The 16,228-nt window shown below is 48.4% G+C and overlaps 1 protein-coding gene across 3 annotated transcripts in view; it reads right to left on the bottom strand.

Annotated features, from left to right (window-relative positions):
- Positions 1-16,228, bottom strand: part of NAV2 (neuron navigator 2) — a 332,163-nt gene that overhangs the window by 141,413 nt on the left and 174,522 nt on the right. For all 3 annotated transcript variants that reach the window (XM_032640399.1, XM_032640401.1, XM_032640400.1), the window contains one exon: positions 14,260-14,649. In XM_032640399.1, coding sequence (XP_032496290.1) covers positions 14,260-14,649 — 390 coding nt within the window. The remainder of the gene's footprint in view (positions 1-14,259; positions 14,650-16,228) is intronic.

Raw genomic sequence — 16,228 nt, 5'->3', positions numbered from 1 at the left:
AGACGGAATCCATCAACCTTGGTGACTGGCCTTCCAGGAACAAGGGAACAGAAGAGTCTGAGATTCTTTCTGGGCTGTGGATGAGAAATGGATGTGGAAATACAGGAGAAGAAATAGATTTGAACGGGAGAAGAGGAGTTAGATTTTCAACATGTTTACACAACTTACAGGGTTTTCAGTAAAAACCCAACACAGTGGTTGCACTTCTGCTTTGCAGTCAGGTATCTGCATGAGTCCCGGCTCCCTAACTCACCAGGCTCTGCGACCTTGGGCAAGATACTGATGCCCTCCAAGCCCCCGCATCCTTGTCAGGAGAATGAGCAGATGACCACACAGATCACGGCAAAAGGCTGACAAGAAATAAGGTATACAAAGTGCTGCACACAGCGCCAGGCATTTAATATTGCTCAGTAAACAATAACAGGTGGTTGTTATTATTACCACCATGATCCTTATTATTAACTGTTATGCATACTTGGTCTGAGGCTGGCAGGTTCTTTGTATGCAGGAGGCCTGGCTGCAGGGCATTGAATGAAAGCTGTTCCCAGGAAACCTTGCACACGCCTCTGGAGCATGGTTTTTTCAAGCGTAAAGTCTGTGTCCGCGTCTAAAATAGCTACGCCAGCCTGCAAAGGCGTAAGGGAAACCAGTCTGTTAGCTCTCCTCAATTTCTGCCTCCCTCCCTCTCTCCCAACTTAACGGGTGAGTGGTTTTAATGAACAACTCCCCCAGCATAAGGCGAAAGTCACTCGCTTAATAAAGCTCTAACTTGCCGTGCATGGTTCTGGGGTCTCCAGGTGGCGCTGAGCTTGAAATTGTGTGTTTTGTTTGGGTTCGCAGTGGGTGGGAGGCGACACGACTAGAATTTCCTTGGAGAAATTCAGTATCACATCAACAAAGGCTGGAAACAGCCGGTGATGGAAAGCTCCACTTTCATGAGATTTTACAACAAGAAGCTAGGCTGCGGTGAGGTGCTTCAAGAAATCACCTTGCAAGGGGGACTCCAGCTCTGAACCTTCCTGACTCTGACCAGCTCACTGGTTTTTGTTTCCAAGACACACAGAACCAGTCTTGCCTCGGCTCACTTTCTGCACACCAGCACGTGGAGAATGTTGGTGCAAGTGTTTCTAAAGCTACAGCCAAGACCTGTGATATTTAATTGGAATGAAACATGAAATAATGCTTCTGAGGCAAATAAAAGTATCTGCTTTTGCCCCCTCCGCAGCCAGCCTCCTTGGTCCTCGCACAAGCATTGGCCAAGTATTTCTCAAAGTTCCTATGCAACTCAGCCCTCCAAGCCTTACCCTTCGAACACTGCCCTCCATCTCTCTTTATAGTCCTAATGCTCCCTAATATGGCATAGGGGAGACCCAGGGTTTCCAATATCCACAGATGCCCACTCCTCCCTTTTGGTCGTGCCTTCCATATAATCAGAGCTACAGGGAGAAGCCATACTACAGAGTTCTTGGAGCACAGGCTCGGATTCCAGCCCAGTTAAACACTTGGTTCCAGCTGTTACTGTAATAGGGAAGAACAAATCAGACTCCATATTGGATCTGTTTCTTTTACTTGGTGTTCTACTGTTTTTGCTACAAGTTAAGAATGTTGCCGATTGCCTGAAGTATACAGGATAGTTCTCAAGGCTCTGACCTTTAAAGGTATAACACTTTTCCATTCATATAGAGATAAAAAGTTGCAGAACAGAGCATAACATTTGTCTTATTGGAGGTTTACAGGAACATCGTGACCTGACCCACATGGGCAGCTGCAAGAACAAAGGATTCTGACACCAAGAAGTTTGCAAGGACCAACCACACTCCCTCCCTTTTAGTATAAATGAAGCCCGAATTCTAATTTGGGTGCGATGGCTCTTTGGGACACTAGTCTGCCATCTTTTCCATCTGCTGGCTTTGCAAACAGAGTCACTATTCCTTGCCCCAACAACTCCTCTCTCAATTTATTGGCCTGTCATGTCATGAGCAGTACAAGCCTGGACTCGGTAACATTACCACCTGTGTGACCCATTCAAGTAACTTCACCTCTCTGAGCTTGGTCTCCTCAATCATAAAAAAGGACGAAAAACAGCCTTTATCTCAAAGAACTGATGTAAACAGTAAGTGAGACAATGCATGTCACGAGGTCAACAGAGTGCCCAGCACATGACAGAGACCCCAAAGCAACTTAGCTCTTGTGAATTACAGCACCGCTACTGCAGGACAGGCAAAAAGACACGCGCTAGCAGGCACTGTTGGTCGACTTCTCTGTGGTCTCTTCCCATCTCAGCGGAGCCAAGACCACATTTATTCTGTCCCATGTTTCTAACAAATTGAGCTGACTTCACCCTTTAAACTTCACTGCTCAAGTATGTGAAATTTCTCATTTCAAAACAGATGACCGGGTGATTACAAGCACAAAGCTCTGGGAACTGGGACATGGACTCCAACGATGCAGCAGAGAGAAACACAGACCCCCATCTCCCTCTTGTCCCAAGATCAAGAGGTGAATGTGGGCTTGATTTATAGCTGGAAGATCCTGGAGACAGTCATGGGCCTCTCCTTTGACTCTTATTTCACTTTGGGGTCTCAAAAATCATCAGCACTCCAGAGGTATCATGCCAGGGTATCTGTTTAACTCTGTAGTTATTTCAAGATTAAGAGGAAAGGTTAAAACCTCCATTTCTCAGGAGATTTTTTATTAGGACCTGGGGATTCTGGAAGGGATGTGATGATTTTCCAAGGCATGCACAGAATCAGGATTTGTTGTCATATCAGGCGGGGTTGCACTAGCCTTGAGCCCTCACAGATGTTTCTACAAGCTGTGTTGTTCTTTGTTTCTAGACCACAGGTAAGCTGCCTCCTGGCCCAGATGACTCATTTCTACTGATCATACAACAAGGTCTGCTGGCAGACTAATGGTTAATTTTATGTGTCAACTTGGCTAGGCTGTGAGACCTAGACACTTGGGCAAACATTAGCCTAGATACTGCTGTGAAGGTACTTTTTAGAGGCGACTGACATTTAAATCAGTAAACTTTGAGTAAAGCAGATTGCTCTCCAGAATATGGGTGGGCCGCATCTAATCAGTTGAAGGCCGAAAGAGGAAAAAAGACAGATGTTCCCAGGGAAGAGGAAATTCTGCTTCCGTGCTGTGTTTGGACTTGAGATGCAACATCCTATCTTCCTCTGGAGAACCCTAATACACAGATGGACTCTGACCCAGTTAGCAGATACCTAGCTATTGTGCTCAAGAGTAAGAAACAGCATTATATCATCATAATAATGTTCTAAGTAGGATAAAAGAGTAGGAAGGCAAATAGATGCATAATTCCAAAAAGCCCAAAAGGAACAACCATTCTATATGTGCCAAACACTTTAGAAACACTATCTCCTTTCTTTCTCACTAAACACCTAAGAGGCAGGCTACCACTCAACAGGTGGGAAACACGCTCAGAAAAGGAAGCAAATTTGCCAAGGTCCACAGCTGGCAAGCAAGGAATATGAAGTCAGGTCTTCTGACCACGAGTCTAAAGTTTCCTCCATCACACCACGGCTCCAGAGCAGCATAATGAGAGGATCATGAGTTGCCAACAAAACTTAAATTTCTTATCCTGATCTGAGTACAGGCACATATGGTCTATTATTATTATTTTTATTTTTTTAAATTTTTTTTGAGTCTTTCAACATGGGCTTACTGTCTCAGGGCCAGAATACTCCCAACCTCATCCAAATGTTTCTTTTCATCTTCACCTCAACTCGAACTTGGTATCCTCCAACCTTGCTATCATAAATCTGTTGAACCACTCTGCAGCTGCTGGCCCTTGAAAAAGAGCTGGAAAGGGTGTTGTCAGTGATCTATATGCTTAAGAAAAAGATAAATATGACTGGGTTTTCTATATGAGAGCTATGCAAAGGCTTAACAGGAAAAATAGAGGACCTTCAGGTCTACCTGTGACATAGTTCTCTTCATTCAAGGGACATTTGCAAAGCACTCAGTAGTGAAAAAGGAGCCTGCAGACTCTATGAGAGAGGGTGTCCGGAGAGAAGCAGAAAATACCCAGCTAGAGAAAAGCAACAAAGGCACCAAGATCACACTGAAATTCCTGCACACAAAGGGAAAGACATAGCAGAATAGCAGCCATCTTTTTTCTCTCCTCCATGGGCTTAAAAAACAATGAAGTAAACGATTACCCTCTTGGGTCTTCATTTTTCTTATCAGTAAAATGAAAATATCCTATAAAGTTTAAGGGCTATGTAAGGTACCTGGCACACAGAAGGTGTGTGATACATGTTAGCCCCTATTCTCTGTCATCCATCAAGAGCTACAGAGTTGGAATATGCCCTTCCTGGATATGTAAGCACCCTTTGGTAAATGTGAGTGAGCTCACGGTCCCTCCTGATGAGGACCTATAAGGATCAAAAGTGAGATCCCAAAAGAAGGGGTACCAAATGGTCAGCCTGAGAACAAATCTGGTCAATCAGATACCCCAGAGCAAAGCCTGGGACGGAGAAGACACTTGTTAAATATTTGTTGATTTTCAGTACTTCAAATGCAGAGTCTCTCTGCAGCGTGGATTAATGGACCTAAGGCAGAATTTCCCTTGGTTGAACACCTGGGGCTGATCTGAGGCAGGCCAAAGCGGCTGTGTGTTCTGTTGATGATGGCTACCAACGAAGAGCCCTGTGAAGGGCAGGAAGTCTGTTCCAACAAGAGAGCAGATGGTCCAGATGGTGCGAAGCAGAGGAAGGACAGCCTTGCTAAACATGATTCATTGCGGCAGGTTTCTCTACCCCAGCGCAGTGGATGCAGGCTGCAGCGTTTAGGGGGATTCTTATTTCCCACGTGAACGTCAGTTACAGCCTCATTTCAAACCCCGCTCACTATAAGGAGAGTCTCCCTAGGGTTTGGGAACAAGCAAGGGTAGGAGGGAATGACATATAGTGAGTACTTTTACCCGGCACCAGGCTCTGAACTAGGCACTATATGTACGTCATATCCCATTTAATCCCGGCAGCAGCATCGTTATTGTGAGGAGGGTTTGGAAGGGCCAGCAGCAGCGTGCACGTGTCACCTCATTCAATCAGTCACTGCAGCTCCAGGCTTTATTATTCTCATTTGCAGATGAGGGAAGCCTGCTTCCCAGAAGAAGAAAGTGAGAACAGAAAAGGCTCCCTCAGGGGTCTGTGTTATGGTCAGACCAACACCCCGAGCCCACATTTTGCCTCTCAATGGGAACGTTTATCACCACCTGCCTTGCGTTAGAATTAGGTGTTGGGCACAGGGCAGCCTCCCCCTACTGGGCCCGGTGCTTCTCCAGGGCAAGAATTGGGAGGCTGTGGGACTGGGGTTTTCCTAAAGCCCTGGGGATTACGCTCCAGAGGCTGCCACGTACTCTGCTGGAACAGCCAGGCAGCCCTGGTCCGGGGGTGGCCCGGAGACCTGAGACAATCTAAGGGCAGTGGGTGGTGCCGAGGACAGACGTCAACTATTCCCAGCCAGTATCGGCACAGGCCGGAGCCTGGGAGTTGGCCTTGACTCTCTGGTGCCTCCACGCCCCTTGTCCAACGGGCCTCAGGTCAGGCGGAGTTTAATGTAAGGAGTCTCTCTAACTCCGTGTGCCCGTTCCCGGGGCCTCGGCTTTACCCGGAGCTGTGTCACCCCTCCCTGGACTCTGAGAGCTGACCTGAGCTCCCCCGCTCCCGTCTTGAATCTCCATCCAACCCAGCCCAGGCACCATTCTTATAAAACTATATGCCGCACACCCGCACGTCTTCATGCCCTTGCTCTTGACCTAGGCCTCTTATTTCTCCTTCAAGGCCCAGCTCACAGGTCCTGAAGATGCTGTAGCCGCTGCCGGTGGTGGATACTGTGGTAGTGCTGAGTGCTCTGTCCATGCAGCCAGGCTCTGGGCCAAGCTCACAGGCGTGCCACACAGCAGCTCTGAGATGGGCACAGGGAACGTGCTCCAGGACACACAGCCCAGAGCAGGGCAGCCAGATTGGACTTCCCATGCCCCCACCTCACAGTAGGCCCTTTATCTCCCCGCCGTTGTCCCCACAGAAGGCACTGCTTCCTACCGTCTCTGGAGCTCCCTCCTCTTACACTGACCTATTACCTCCCCGTTCTGTGAGCGTCCTTGTGCTGTCAGGACCTCGGGCTCTTGGGGCTTGTTAATTTCCTTTGGTCTTACTGTGTTTAGCACAGTCTCCAGTACACAACAAACTCAGTAAACACCTTTTTTTTTTTTTTTGCGGTACGCGGGCCTCTCACTGCTGTGGCCTCTCCCATTGTGGAGCACAGGCTCCGGACGCGCAGGCTCAGCGGCCATGGCTCACGGGCCCAGCCGCTCCGCGGCATGTGGGATCTTCCCGGACCGGGACACAAACCCACGTCCCCTGCATCGGCAGGCGGACTCTCAACCACTGCGCCACCAGGGAAGCCCAGTAAACACTTTTTAAATGGAATTTTACTGCCTTTTGCCTGGAGCCTCCCGAGAAGGCAGGCCAAAGGAAGGGTTTCCAGTCTCCCACTCCAGGACAGCCTGTGTGTTGGAGGATGTCACTGAGGATGGGTGAGCAGGCAGTGAGCATCCCCTTCAGGGGCCACTTCAGAAGGGTCTGAGGTATGGTCTTCTTCTCCCAAAGCACTCACTTTAGTTCCCTTCTCCCCTTCTTTCCCTGAAGATGCTGTGGGTGGGGTGGAGTTGGAAGAGATTCAAATCTCGAAGCAAGCTTGGAAAACTCCCAAGAAGTCAGGGCCTAAGCCCCGTTTCCTGAGAAGACAAGACGCCCCTTTTTTTTCTCTCTTCCCCACAAATTACTAAGCCAACATTTGCTATTACGAGTAACGGTCTGGGCTGCCCATGTCAAAGCTGGACCACACTTCATTTCTCCAGGGGGCTGTTCTCCAGGAAACCTTTCCGGGATCCTGCTCTCTGCCTGCTCAGGCTAACTCACCAACAGTGAGTGGCGCGAGCAGGCTTGGGGAGGCTGGAGAATTTCTCTGCTTTCAGCATGCCGTTAGCTCAACTGTTCTTTCTCCTCTGATAAAACCGCCTGCCCAGCTGCCGATAAGGGCTGAGCGATTTCCCAAACTCAGTAAATCAAGGGAGCCTGCGATGCAGGGAAGAAGACGTGTACGAGTGATGCTGTCCCAGCCACTGGGGACAACTGATACTGGTAACCAGAGCCATCAATCAGCTGAACCGCCCATGTCAGATGACATCACAGCCGTGTGGGGGGAAGCCGGCACTTGTTCAGCGACACTCGGGGAAATGAATCCTGCCCCCTGCCCGACCCCCTGTGCTCACTCACTCCACCCAGAGAGCTGCTGAGGGAAACGCAGGTCATGGGGTTTCCCTGCGATATTTAACACCAAGGAAAATATGAGACAGGGTGAACTATTTCTAGTGTCTGTGAATTCATACCCCGCTAAGATATGTATGAATCACCAGGGTATGTGAGGAAACACCAAGGGAAGCAGAGAGGAATGGAAAGGCTGATAAACTGGGACCTGGTTCAGCCCCACCACAAAACTACTGGGTTACCCTGGACCTGTGGTTTCATGCTGGAGTACCACTGTATTTTTGAAAGTGTGTGTGTGTGTGTGTGTGTGTGTGTGTGTAAGAGGAACACAGTGCATTAGGGGCAAGTGGTTTGCCCAAGGCCCTAAAGATCTGTCTGCCTAGAGAGCTGAGTCTCTACCTTTCCATGATGGTTCCACCTTCCAAACATCCCTGAGACCCGCCCAGTGGCCGACGGGAAACCGGGAATTCCCAAGCCTTCCAAGAGCCTCACAAGCCAAGATCATTTCAGGGGGATCAACCTGGAGAAACAAGCGCCCATCTTTTTCAAATCCCAGAGATGCCCGCCGCACCCGGCTGGACCCTGCCATGACTGTGCCTTTCAGGACAGCCTTGCCTAAAATCATTTATCTTGGCTGCATTTTGGCCGAAAGGAGTATTTTGGCTTCCTCTCCTATCAGTTTGCCAGGAACAACAGCCTGTCAAGGTTGTTTCAGATCTGGCCTGGGAAGACCATGAGAAACATTCACCAGGTAAGAAAGAGCCTTTCGTGCTATCACTACCGCCTTGTGGACTCACGGTGCTGCCTGCTGTGTTCTGCGCTGACTTGAGAAATGCTTCCCTCATTTGTCCCATGATGGTCACTGGAGGAAAGAAGAGAGAAACAGGGCACCTCTACCTCCACCCACCACTCCCATGGTGTGTGGCCCTGGTCCTCTGTCTCTTTTACGTGCACTGTCAATGTCCAGCTCACTGGGCTAGAGGGAGTCACAGGTCTGGAATAACTGGTGTACAGGACAGGGCCGAGGAAAGGAAGATCACATAGGCGGGGCATCAAGCTCAAGCAGCCTCAATTTGAGGCACATCTTCGTTCAGAGGCATGTGACTGGTCTTGCTTCGCTGAAAGTCAGCTGCAGCGTTCAGTCAACGAATATGTATTGGCCACTTACTATGGAACAGGCACTGTGCTAGCCATGAAGATAGGGGAGCATCTAAGACAGACTGGTCTTTGACCTTTAAGAGCTGGCAACAGGTATGGGCTCTCTCTCCCCTCATAAAGAATGCACTGAAACAATCGAAGAAAACAGTGTGTATGGACGCTTTGTCTGCTTTTACACACACATATATATTTGTAATGACTCCGATGCAGTGCTATCGGTGCTATTACAAATACATCAAGTACCATGAGAGGCCAGAAGAAAGAATCACCACCTCTGTTTGGATAGGATCAGGGAAGGCTTACTCAAGGAGGTGACCTGGCAGGCAATGATGGGAAAGGCAACACAGGGTGCTGTACATGCAAACGATACACGGAAGCCTGAAACACTCTGTTATGGTTAAATGTTTGTGCTTCTCTCACACCTGCCAATTCCTATGGTGAACCCCCAGCCACCGATGTGATGGTATTAGGAGGTGGGGCCTCTGGGAGGTAACTGGGTTTGATGAGTCACAGGGTGGGGCCCCATAATGGGATTAGTGTCCTTAGAAGAAGAGGAAGACACTCCAGACCTGCTTCTCTCTGCACTGGGAGGACACAGCAAGCCAGCAAGGGGGCTCTCACCAGAACCCAACCATGCTGGTACCTTGATCATGGACTTTCTGCCTCCAAAACCATGAGAAATAAATGTCTGTTGTTTAAGCCACGCAGTCTACGGTATTTTGTTATAGCAGCCTGAGCTAAGACATGCCATGACATATTTATGGAGCTACAAGTAATTCAGCAGGGATGGGTTCCTCAACTTCTGAGGGATGAAGTTTCCCAGCAGGCACATGTGGTATCTGTTGAGTAATCCCTGACACCTAACAGGGAAGAATTTAGCCATCAAAAAGCCAACTCTGAAGACCAGCTTGCTCACAACCCCATGTTCTCTCTTGCACTAGACTTCTGGTCAGGCCACATCTGAAAGATGATCCAACTGCTACAATCTCCATTCTCTCAGCCTTGAATAACAACAGCCCTGAGTCTTAAACCAATGTAAGACTTTGACTCTGAGTCAAAAGCAATCAAAACCACAGCATCACACCCTATATTTGCCACTAGATGGAGCTATGCATCACACCAAAAAAAAAAAAAAAAAAGACCAGAGGCTAAATTGATTTTCTCCAAGTGTTCTGTAAATAGAATCACTGACTTTCACAGCTGGTGGTAACAAGTTATACAAGCCCAGGGTCCCGTGAGGGTTGGCATGAAGGACAGACCATTCACAAAATATTTATTAAATTCCTACTTATGCTAGTCTCAGTTTAGACAAATAATGGGCACTATCTGCCTTCTGGGAGCTCCATGTTTGGTGGAGGAAAGGCACACACACACACACACACACACGCGCACGCACACACGCACACGCACACATTGTGCATGTTTCTTGTGCATCCCAGACTCTGCCGGGTGTTTTTCAAGTTCTATCTCTAATTCCCAAAGGTTAAAAACTTGCTCCAGTTCATTTGGCAGAGCCAAGATTAAATCTCAAATCTGCTTGCCTCTTAAGACCATATTCTTTCCTCAATACCGTCCAGCTCCCTATCGAACACTTCCCATGCAAAGCGAAAGGTTCACACATAAGGTTGGGTGTGAACCAAGACCACCAGAAACACACCAGACAGAGTTAACTGACTGGGGGTGTCCAGGAAGGCATCACAGAGGAGGTGTTTTTTTTGTTTGCTTGTTTGGGTTTTTTTTTGTTTTGTTTTGCTTTTTTAAATCAGTCAGATAAGCTTGAGGGGAAAGAAATTCCAGGGAGAAAGAGGCAGGTCCCGTGGCACAAAGCTTTGCAAATGCAGGAAACAGCCTTTGGTAGCAAAAGGCATGTAGCCTAGGGCACTGGGGAGCTGGGGTGTGTGAGGAGGGATGTGGACAGGGTGGAGGCGGGAGGGCAGCTGAGGGAAAGACCATAAACAGCCTCCCTTGTTCAGTTAAGAAGTTGAGATCTATTCCCACAGGCAATGGGAAGCCATCAATGGCTCTCGGAGAAACTTCTAATGTTAAATTTGAACGGTCATTTTTTTCTTTTCCAGGAAGGGAGGTATATTCATACTTTGGAACATTATACAACTCACTGACTCCTTTGAAAAGAAAAAAAAACAATCTTTCCGAACATATGGACACTAAGTCTGTCCCTTTAATTTCACTCTATACCATATGGCACCCTGAATTTTTAGATGAGTAGACGGATTGGCTTCACAGATCAAAACTTGGTAAGAGACATCTTCGTCTGTTTCTTTAATTCCTTTTCCACTAACCACAGCCGAAGCCCAATTTATCAATCTAATAAAATGAAGTGGTGAGGTCAGACGATTTCTTGCACAGTACGTAGACACGCCTGGCACATACTAAATGCGACAGAAGGGTTTAATAAATACACACACACACAGACCAAAGCCGTGTGCCATTAGTTCCTTAGCTAAACTCCAAGGAAATCAAGTAACTTCAGCCCTACCTCAGGGAGAACTGAATGATACACACAGGTGCACGTGCAGTCATATCCAAAGGAGACAATGAGCCGGAGACATCAAAAAACAGCTGTTCTACCAAGCTGAGGTCCACTGTCATTTTAAAAACAGAGGCCATACGTTTTCAGAAACTAGAATTTACTTCCACCTCAGTCTTGCTAGCTAAACTTGCTGTAAACTCTTACGAGAACTTTCCTCAAAGAGCCTCAATACTGATTTATATATTACTCATACATCGAGGCTGTTTCCACTAGGCCAAACAAACGTCTGGATGAAAACTGTAATCGTTTCAATTGTTTCCAAGCGCCGGGACCTTTGAGGTTGATAAGACACCTAAACCCTGTCTGAAAACTGTGTGTCTTTATCAGATACTTGCCATTAAGTAGATACAACCTCAAAGAGAAATCTAATTGTAGAAGGTTAAAAACCAAATTAACTGTAGTGCTTTGAGGCTTTGGGAAGTTAAATGACGTGCTTAACGTTACAGAGTTTGCGAGTGGCAGAACGGGATTCAAGCTTGTCCGGTATCTGTCTGTTTTCTTTCCACTACACCAACTGCCTCAGCAATATGACTTATTGGGCAGATTCTGAAGTACAGACTAAATGACCAGTCATTCAATATCTACAACCTTGTCATGTTTATAAAAGGAAAAAGAATTGAGTACAGAGGATATTAAACGGCGTGCCCTGAACTCTGCACATACAGGCAAACCTATACCTTGGCCTCAAAGCAGAAACTCGCGTGTATTTCCAGTGTGGAGTCATGCTAAACTAGCACTCTAGAATGTCACAGCTAGAAGGAGTGCTCAATGCCATCTGGGCTGCCTCTCCTCATCGTGTAGGTAAATTTCTACATTAAAAGGAATTGGTGGGGCTGGGGGGGGAGTTGGAAACAGACCAGAGTTCTCCAATTTCAGTAATTGGGTGTTTGCTTACATTTCCACACTTTCATCTACACTTGCTAAAAATGTAAGCTTCCCAAAGCAGAGAGTGAAATGTGAACCTCTGTGCCTTTTAGCAGGGGTAAAGGCTTTGGTTTGAAGAGCTGAAGAAACTAGGAATGTCTCACTGTCACATCACGAAGGTTCAGTTTACGGTGTTTCAATATCTCCACCTTGTGGAAACTGTCAGTAGTACATAAAAATAAATACATCTTCATTTATTACGAGACTGACCTGACAAGAGAATAAACTTGCTTAAAAAAATATGAAAACCTCAAAATAATCCCGAAGTATTTTGGTAGTATATCACAGTGGGAAGTGATAATGATAACCTTGAGGCCCTGCTGAATACCAACGGTCTTCTAAAGAATAATAAAAGATTAAATTACATGTAATTTTAGTAACAGGTATATGTTACTGTTTCCATGTTCATGCAAAACTAGAGACACAAAATGATGCTCTAAGTTAGCTGGACCATTTGATTTATCAGGCCATTAACTTTCCCAGCCATTTGGATAATAGCAGAAACGCGTTACTCCGTAAGGGTCTAGTGGCTCCTGTCTTTGAAGGTTTCACTATGGGATGGTTCTAAAAGTAACAGGCAAAAAAGCCAAAGCAGCTCTCTATGTCTGAGCTTCTAATTAAATGAAAGAACAGTTCTAGTAGAACTAAGCAAAACAATTTTAAAATAAACTCAAGTAGCTGTGCTATTTCAACACAGCAATCCAATGCTGGGCACGATGGGGCAGTTCGGTGGTTAAGGAACTAGCCCTGGGCTCTGCTTCTTAACTACTTGGGCAAGTTATTTAACCTTCCTGAGCCTCAGTTTACTCCTCCAGAAGATGGGGATTATGACATCACCTATCAAAGGACTGCTGTGAGGACAGAAGAAGATAACATATACATAAAGCACCCGGCACAGTGCTTGGCACATCGTAGGATAATGAGCTATCGTTAAAATTATGAAAACATTGACTCACCCATGGGGTTCTCGATCATTACATTCAGGAAAATGAGTGGCGTGATCAGCATGCCTAATTTTTTTACCTGTAATTTTACCTATTAGGATGTTAGACGGGGGTGGGGAAGGTCCTGAAGGGCTTCTGGGCAAGCCGGGTTAACAGATGAAGAACTCACAGAAAGTGGAGCAAACGGAGGCTCGTTGAGCTTCCACAGTGATCTGGAAGTGTGGCAAAAACAAGAAGCCAAGCCTTGGGCCACACGTGGTCACGGCCCAGCTCAGACATCATCTCATCACTCGCCTCAACTTCGCATGTTACAGGGAGGTTGGGTCTCCTTCACCCATCGAGCCACGTGCTCACCAATTCAGCAACATTTATAAGCTCCCACATGTACAAGGCACTGAGGATTCAGTGGTGAGCAAGCCAGACAAGTCCCTGCATGATGGCGCTTGTTGTTGTAAGCAGGAACAGGCGGGGAAACGATAAAATATAAACCCATCCTCAGGATAATTTTAAACAGCGATAAGCTTCCAAATGAGCCTAAGACACGGTGATGGAAACTAGGCCTGGGGCAGGTCACATAAAGGACTTCAAGTTGAAGGGTCAAGGAGGGCCCCTCCAAAGAGATGCCAGCCGAGCAGCCAGAAGGAACCAGGGGAATAGATCTGGGCAACAGAACCGAGGCAGAGAAACGGTGCAAAGGCCCTGAGGCAGGAAAGAGCTTGATGAGACTGAGGGAAAGAATTACCAGCTGCAGCGGCAGAAGCAAGGGGGAGTACAGGACAATGAGTTCTAAGAGGCAGGTAAGGGCCAGATCCTGCAGGCCAGGTAGGCCAGGCTCAGGAGTCTGGATTCGATCCCAAGCATAAGGTTTGGTTTAAAGGACTGACACAACATGGTTTGTTGTCAAGTGTCACTCTGGCTGCCGGTGGAGCCTGGCTGGAATTGCCCGGCGAGTTACTACCAAGCCCGGACTGCGGCCCAAGTCCTGCGTCTCTTGGCCCAGAAGGCTCCCCTCCAGGGCACACAGCCTTCAAAATGAACAGGACAGGCTTCCCTGGTGGCGCAGTGGTTGAGCGTCTGCCTGCCGATGCAGGGGACGCGGGTTCGTGCCCCGGTCCGGGAAGATCCCACATGCCGCGGAGCGGCTGGGCCCGTGAGCCATGGCCCCTAAGCCTGCGCGTCCGGAGCCTGTGCTCCGCAACGGGAGAGGCCACAGCAGTGAGAGGCCCGTGTACGGCAAAAAAAAAAAAAAAAAAAAAAAATGAACAGGACGTGAGGAAGGCAGTTTGCTCTCCCCCAGAGAACCTCAATAAGTCCCGCAGAAGAGAAGGCAGGGGCCACGCCTCCCCTCCTCCGTGAAAAGAGAGGCGGCCCAGGTACTCACCCGCTCGTGATGTCGTCCGCCCGCACGTTCTTGCTCAGAACGTCCCCGTCGCTCATGTAGCCGGGGGCGTCCATGCTGATGCTCTCCAAGTCCATCTCATCTCCTGCCTTGTCCGAGACGTCCCCGTGGCAGACGCTGCTGCCCCTGGAGGCCAGCTGCCTCCGCAGGGGGGCAGAGTACATGTAGCGGCCCGACTCGGTGTTGATGAAGCGGCTGGCGTTGGCTCGGGGCGGGTACCCGTTGCCCATCGAGGGGGCGTCTCCCGCCTGCAGCCGAGGGCTGGACTGGCCGAGCCTCCAGGACAGGGGGGTGGGCCTGCCCGTCAAGCTGAGGATACCGCGTCCGCTGATCTCCGTGGTGACATTGGTGTCAAACGTGGTTTCCAATGTGCTAAAAACATAAAACCGGCTTTGGTTTAGACCCCAATATGCCTAGTAGTCTTTGCAGTTCACATTCTCTTTCATTTTTTTTTTTTTTTAGAATTATGAAATACTTCCCATATACAAAAGAGGATCAAAAAATAAGGTACTGGGCTTCCCTGGTGGCGCAGTGGTTAAGAATCCATCTGCCGGGCTTCCCTGGTGGCGCAGTGGTTGAGAGTCCGCCTGCCGATGCAGGGGACACGGGTTCGTGCCCCACTCCGGGAAGATCCCACATGCCGCAGAGCGGCTGGGCCCGTGAGCCATGGCCGCTGAGCCTGCGCTCCGCAACGGGAGAGGCCACAACAGTGAGAGGCCCACGTAACGCAAAAAAAAAAAAAAAAAAAAATCCATCTGCCAATGCAGGGGACATGGGTTCAAGCCCTGGTCCGGGAAGATCCCACATGCCGCGGAGCAACTGAGCCCGTGAGCCACAACTACTGAGCCTGCGCTCTAGAGCCCGCGACCCACAACTCCTGAAGCCCACGCGCTTAGAGCCCGTGCTCTGCAACAAGAGAAGCCACCGCAATGAGAAGCCCATGCACCACAACAAAGAGTAGCCTCCGCTCACTGCAACTAGAGGAGGCCCGCGCACAGCAACACAGACCCAATGCAGCCAAAAATAAAATAAATAAGTTAAAAAAAAAATAAGGTACCAACATATCACCCAGTGTAGCTCTGTTAAAAATGGAGACCAAGCTGCACATCTACGTGACATCCTGAGAAGCCCAGCACAGATTCTTCCCCTAAAACATGGTACAAGATACCCCCTAACAATTACTTTAAATGAACAATCTTAACTTCTGGAATCTTCTTTCCAACCCAGGAAAGGAAGTAGAAAACTCTGGACTGATAACAATGGGGCATAAGGGTAGCTGTGTGCCTATTCATCCTAGGATGCTGCATCTCAGCTCACTTTTCCTAAAGGCAGGATGTACCCATCCACTCCCAAGGTCCTAAGATCCCACTTTCACATCCTCAGCTCTCTCCAGACTGTGAAGGTGGGGAGGGCCCTGATTTTCTAACCCTGTAATAGCTATCCCCCCCCCCCGCCCCCGCTAAACACACGCACTTCTGCTTCTCCCACCTTTTGTCCAAAATGACAAACTTTGGGGGCAAAAGGCCAGAAAAGAGTGGTAGATGCCTGGGCTTGAGACCCATGAAACTAGCTGAGTCTGAAACTGCCAGGGGATGGAGCGCGTCCCTGGCCCTCCGAAGACTCTTTTGCAGTCAGTCCACTGTCTTTCCAGCCCTGCAGGTCTCGTCACACCATCAAGATGCAGAGACACGCTGGGGTCTCTTTACTAAGCAGAGACAGCGAGTCTTTCCTGCAGAAGAAAGCATGGAAGATTTCCCTCCTGTCATGATCACCATCCTAGCCCAAGCCAAGAAATCCACGAAACTGCTGTAACCTACATTTAATCAGTTTCAATGATGATGGTGGAAAGAGGGATGCTTCTTAGCTAATCAAGAGTCGCAGGGTCCAGCACCTGGTTCCATGCCATCACCAGCCACCCCCAGTCGACTTGGCTCTGGGAGAATCAATTTGG

This window comes from Phocoena sinus, chromosome 8 (assembly GCF_008692025.1).
Source record: "Phocoena sinus isolate mPhoSin1 chromosome 8, mPhoSin1.pri, whole genome shotgun sequence".
Taxonomy (NCBI): Eukaryota; Metazoa; Chordata; class Mammalia; order Artiodactyla; family Phocoenidae; genus Phocoena; species Phocoena sinus.
The sequence above is the reverse complement of the archived record's forward strand: the minus strand, read 5'-3'. Positions and strand labels throughout refer to the sequence as shown.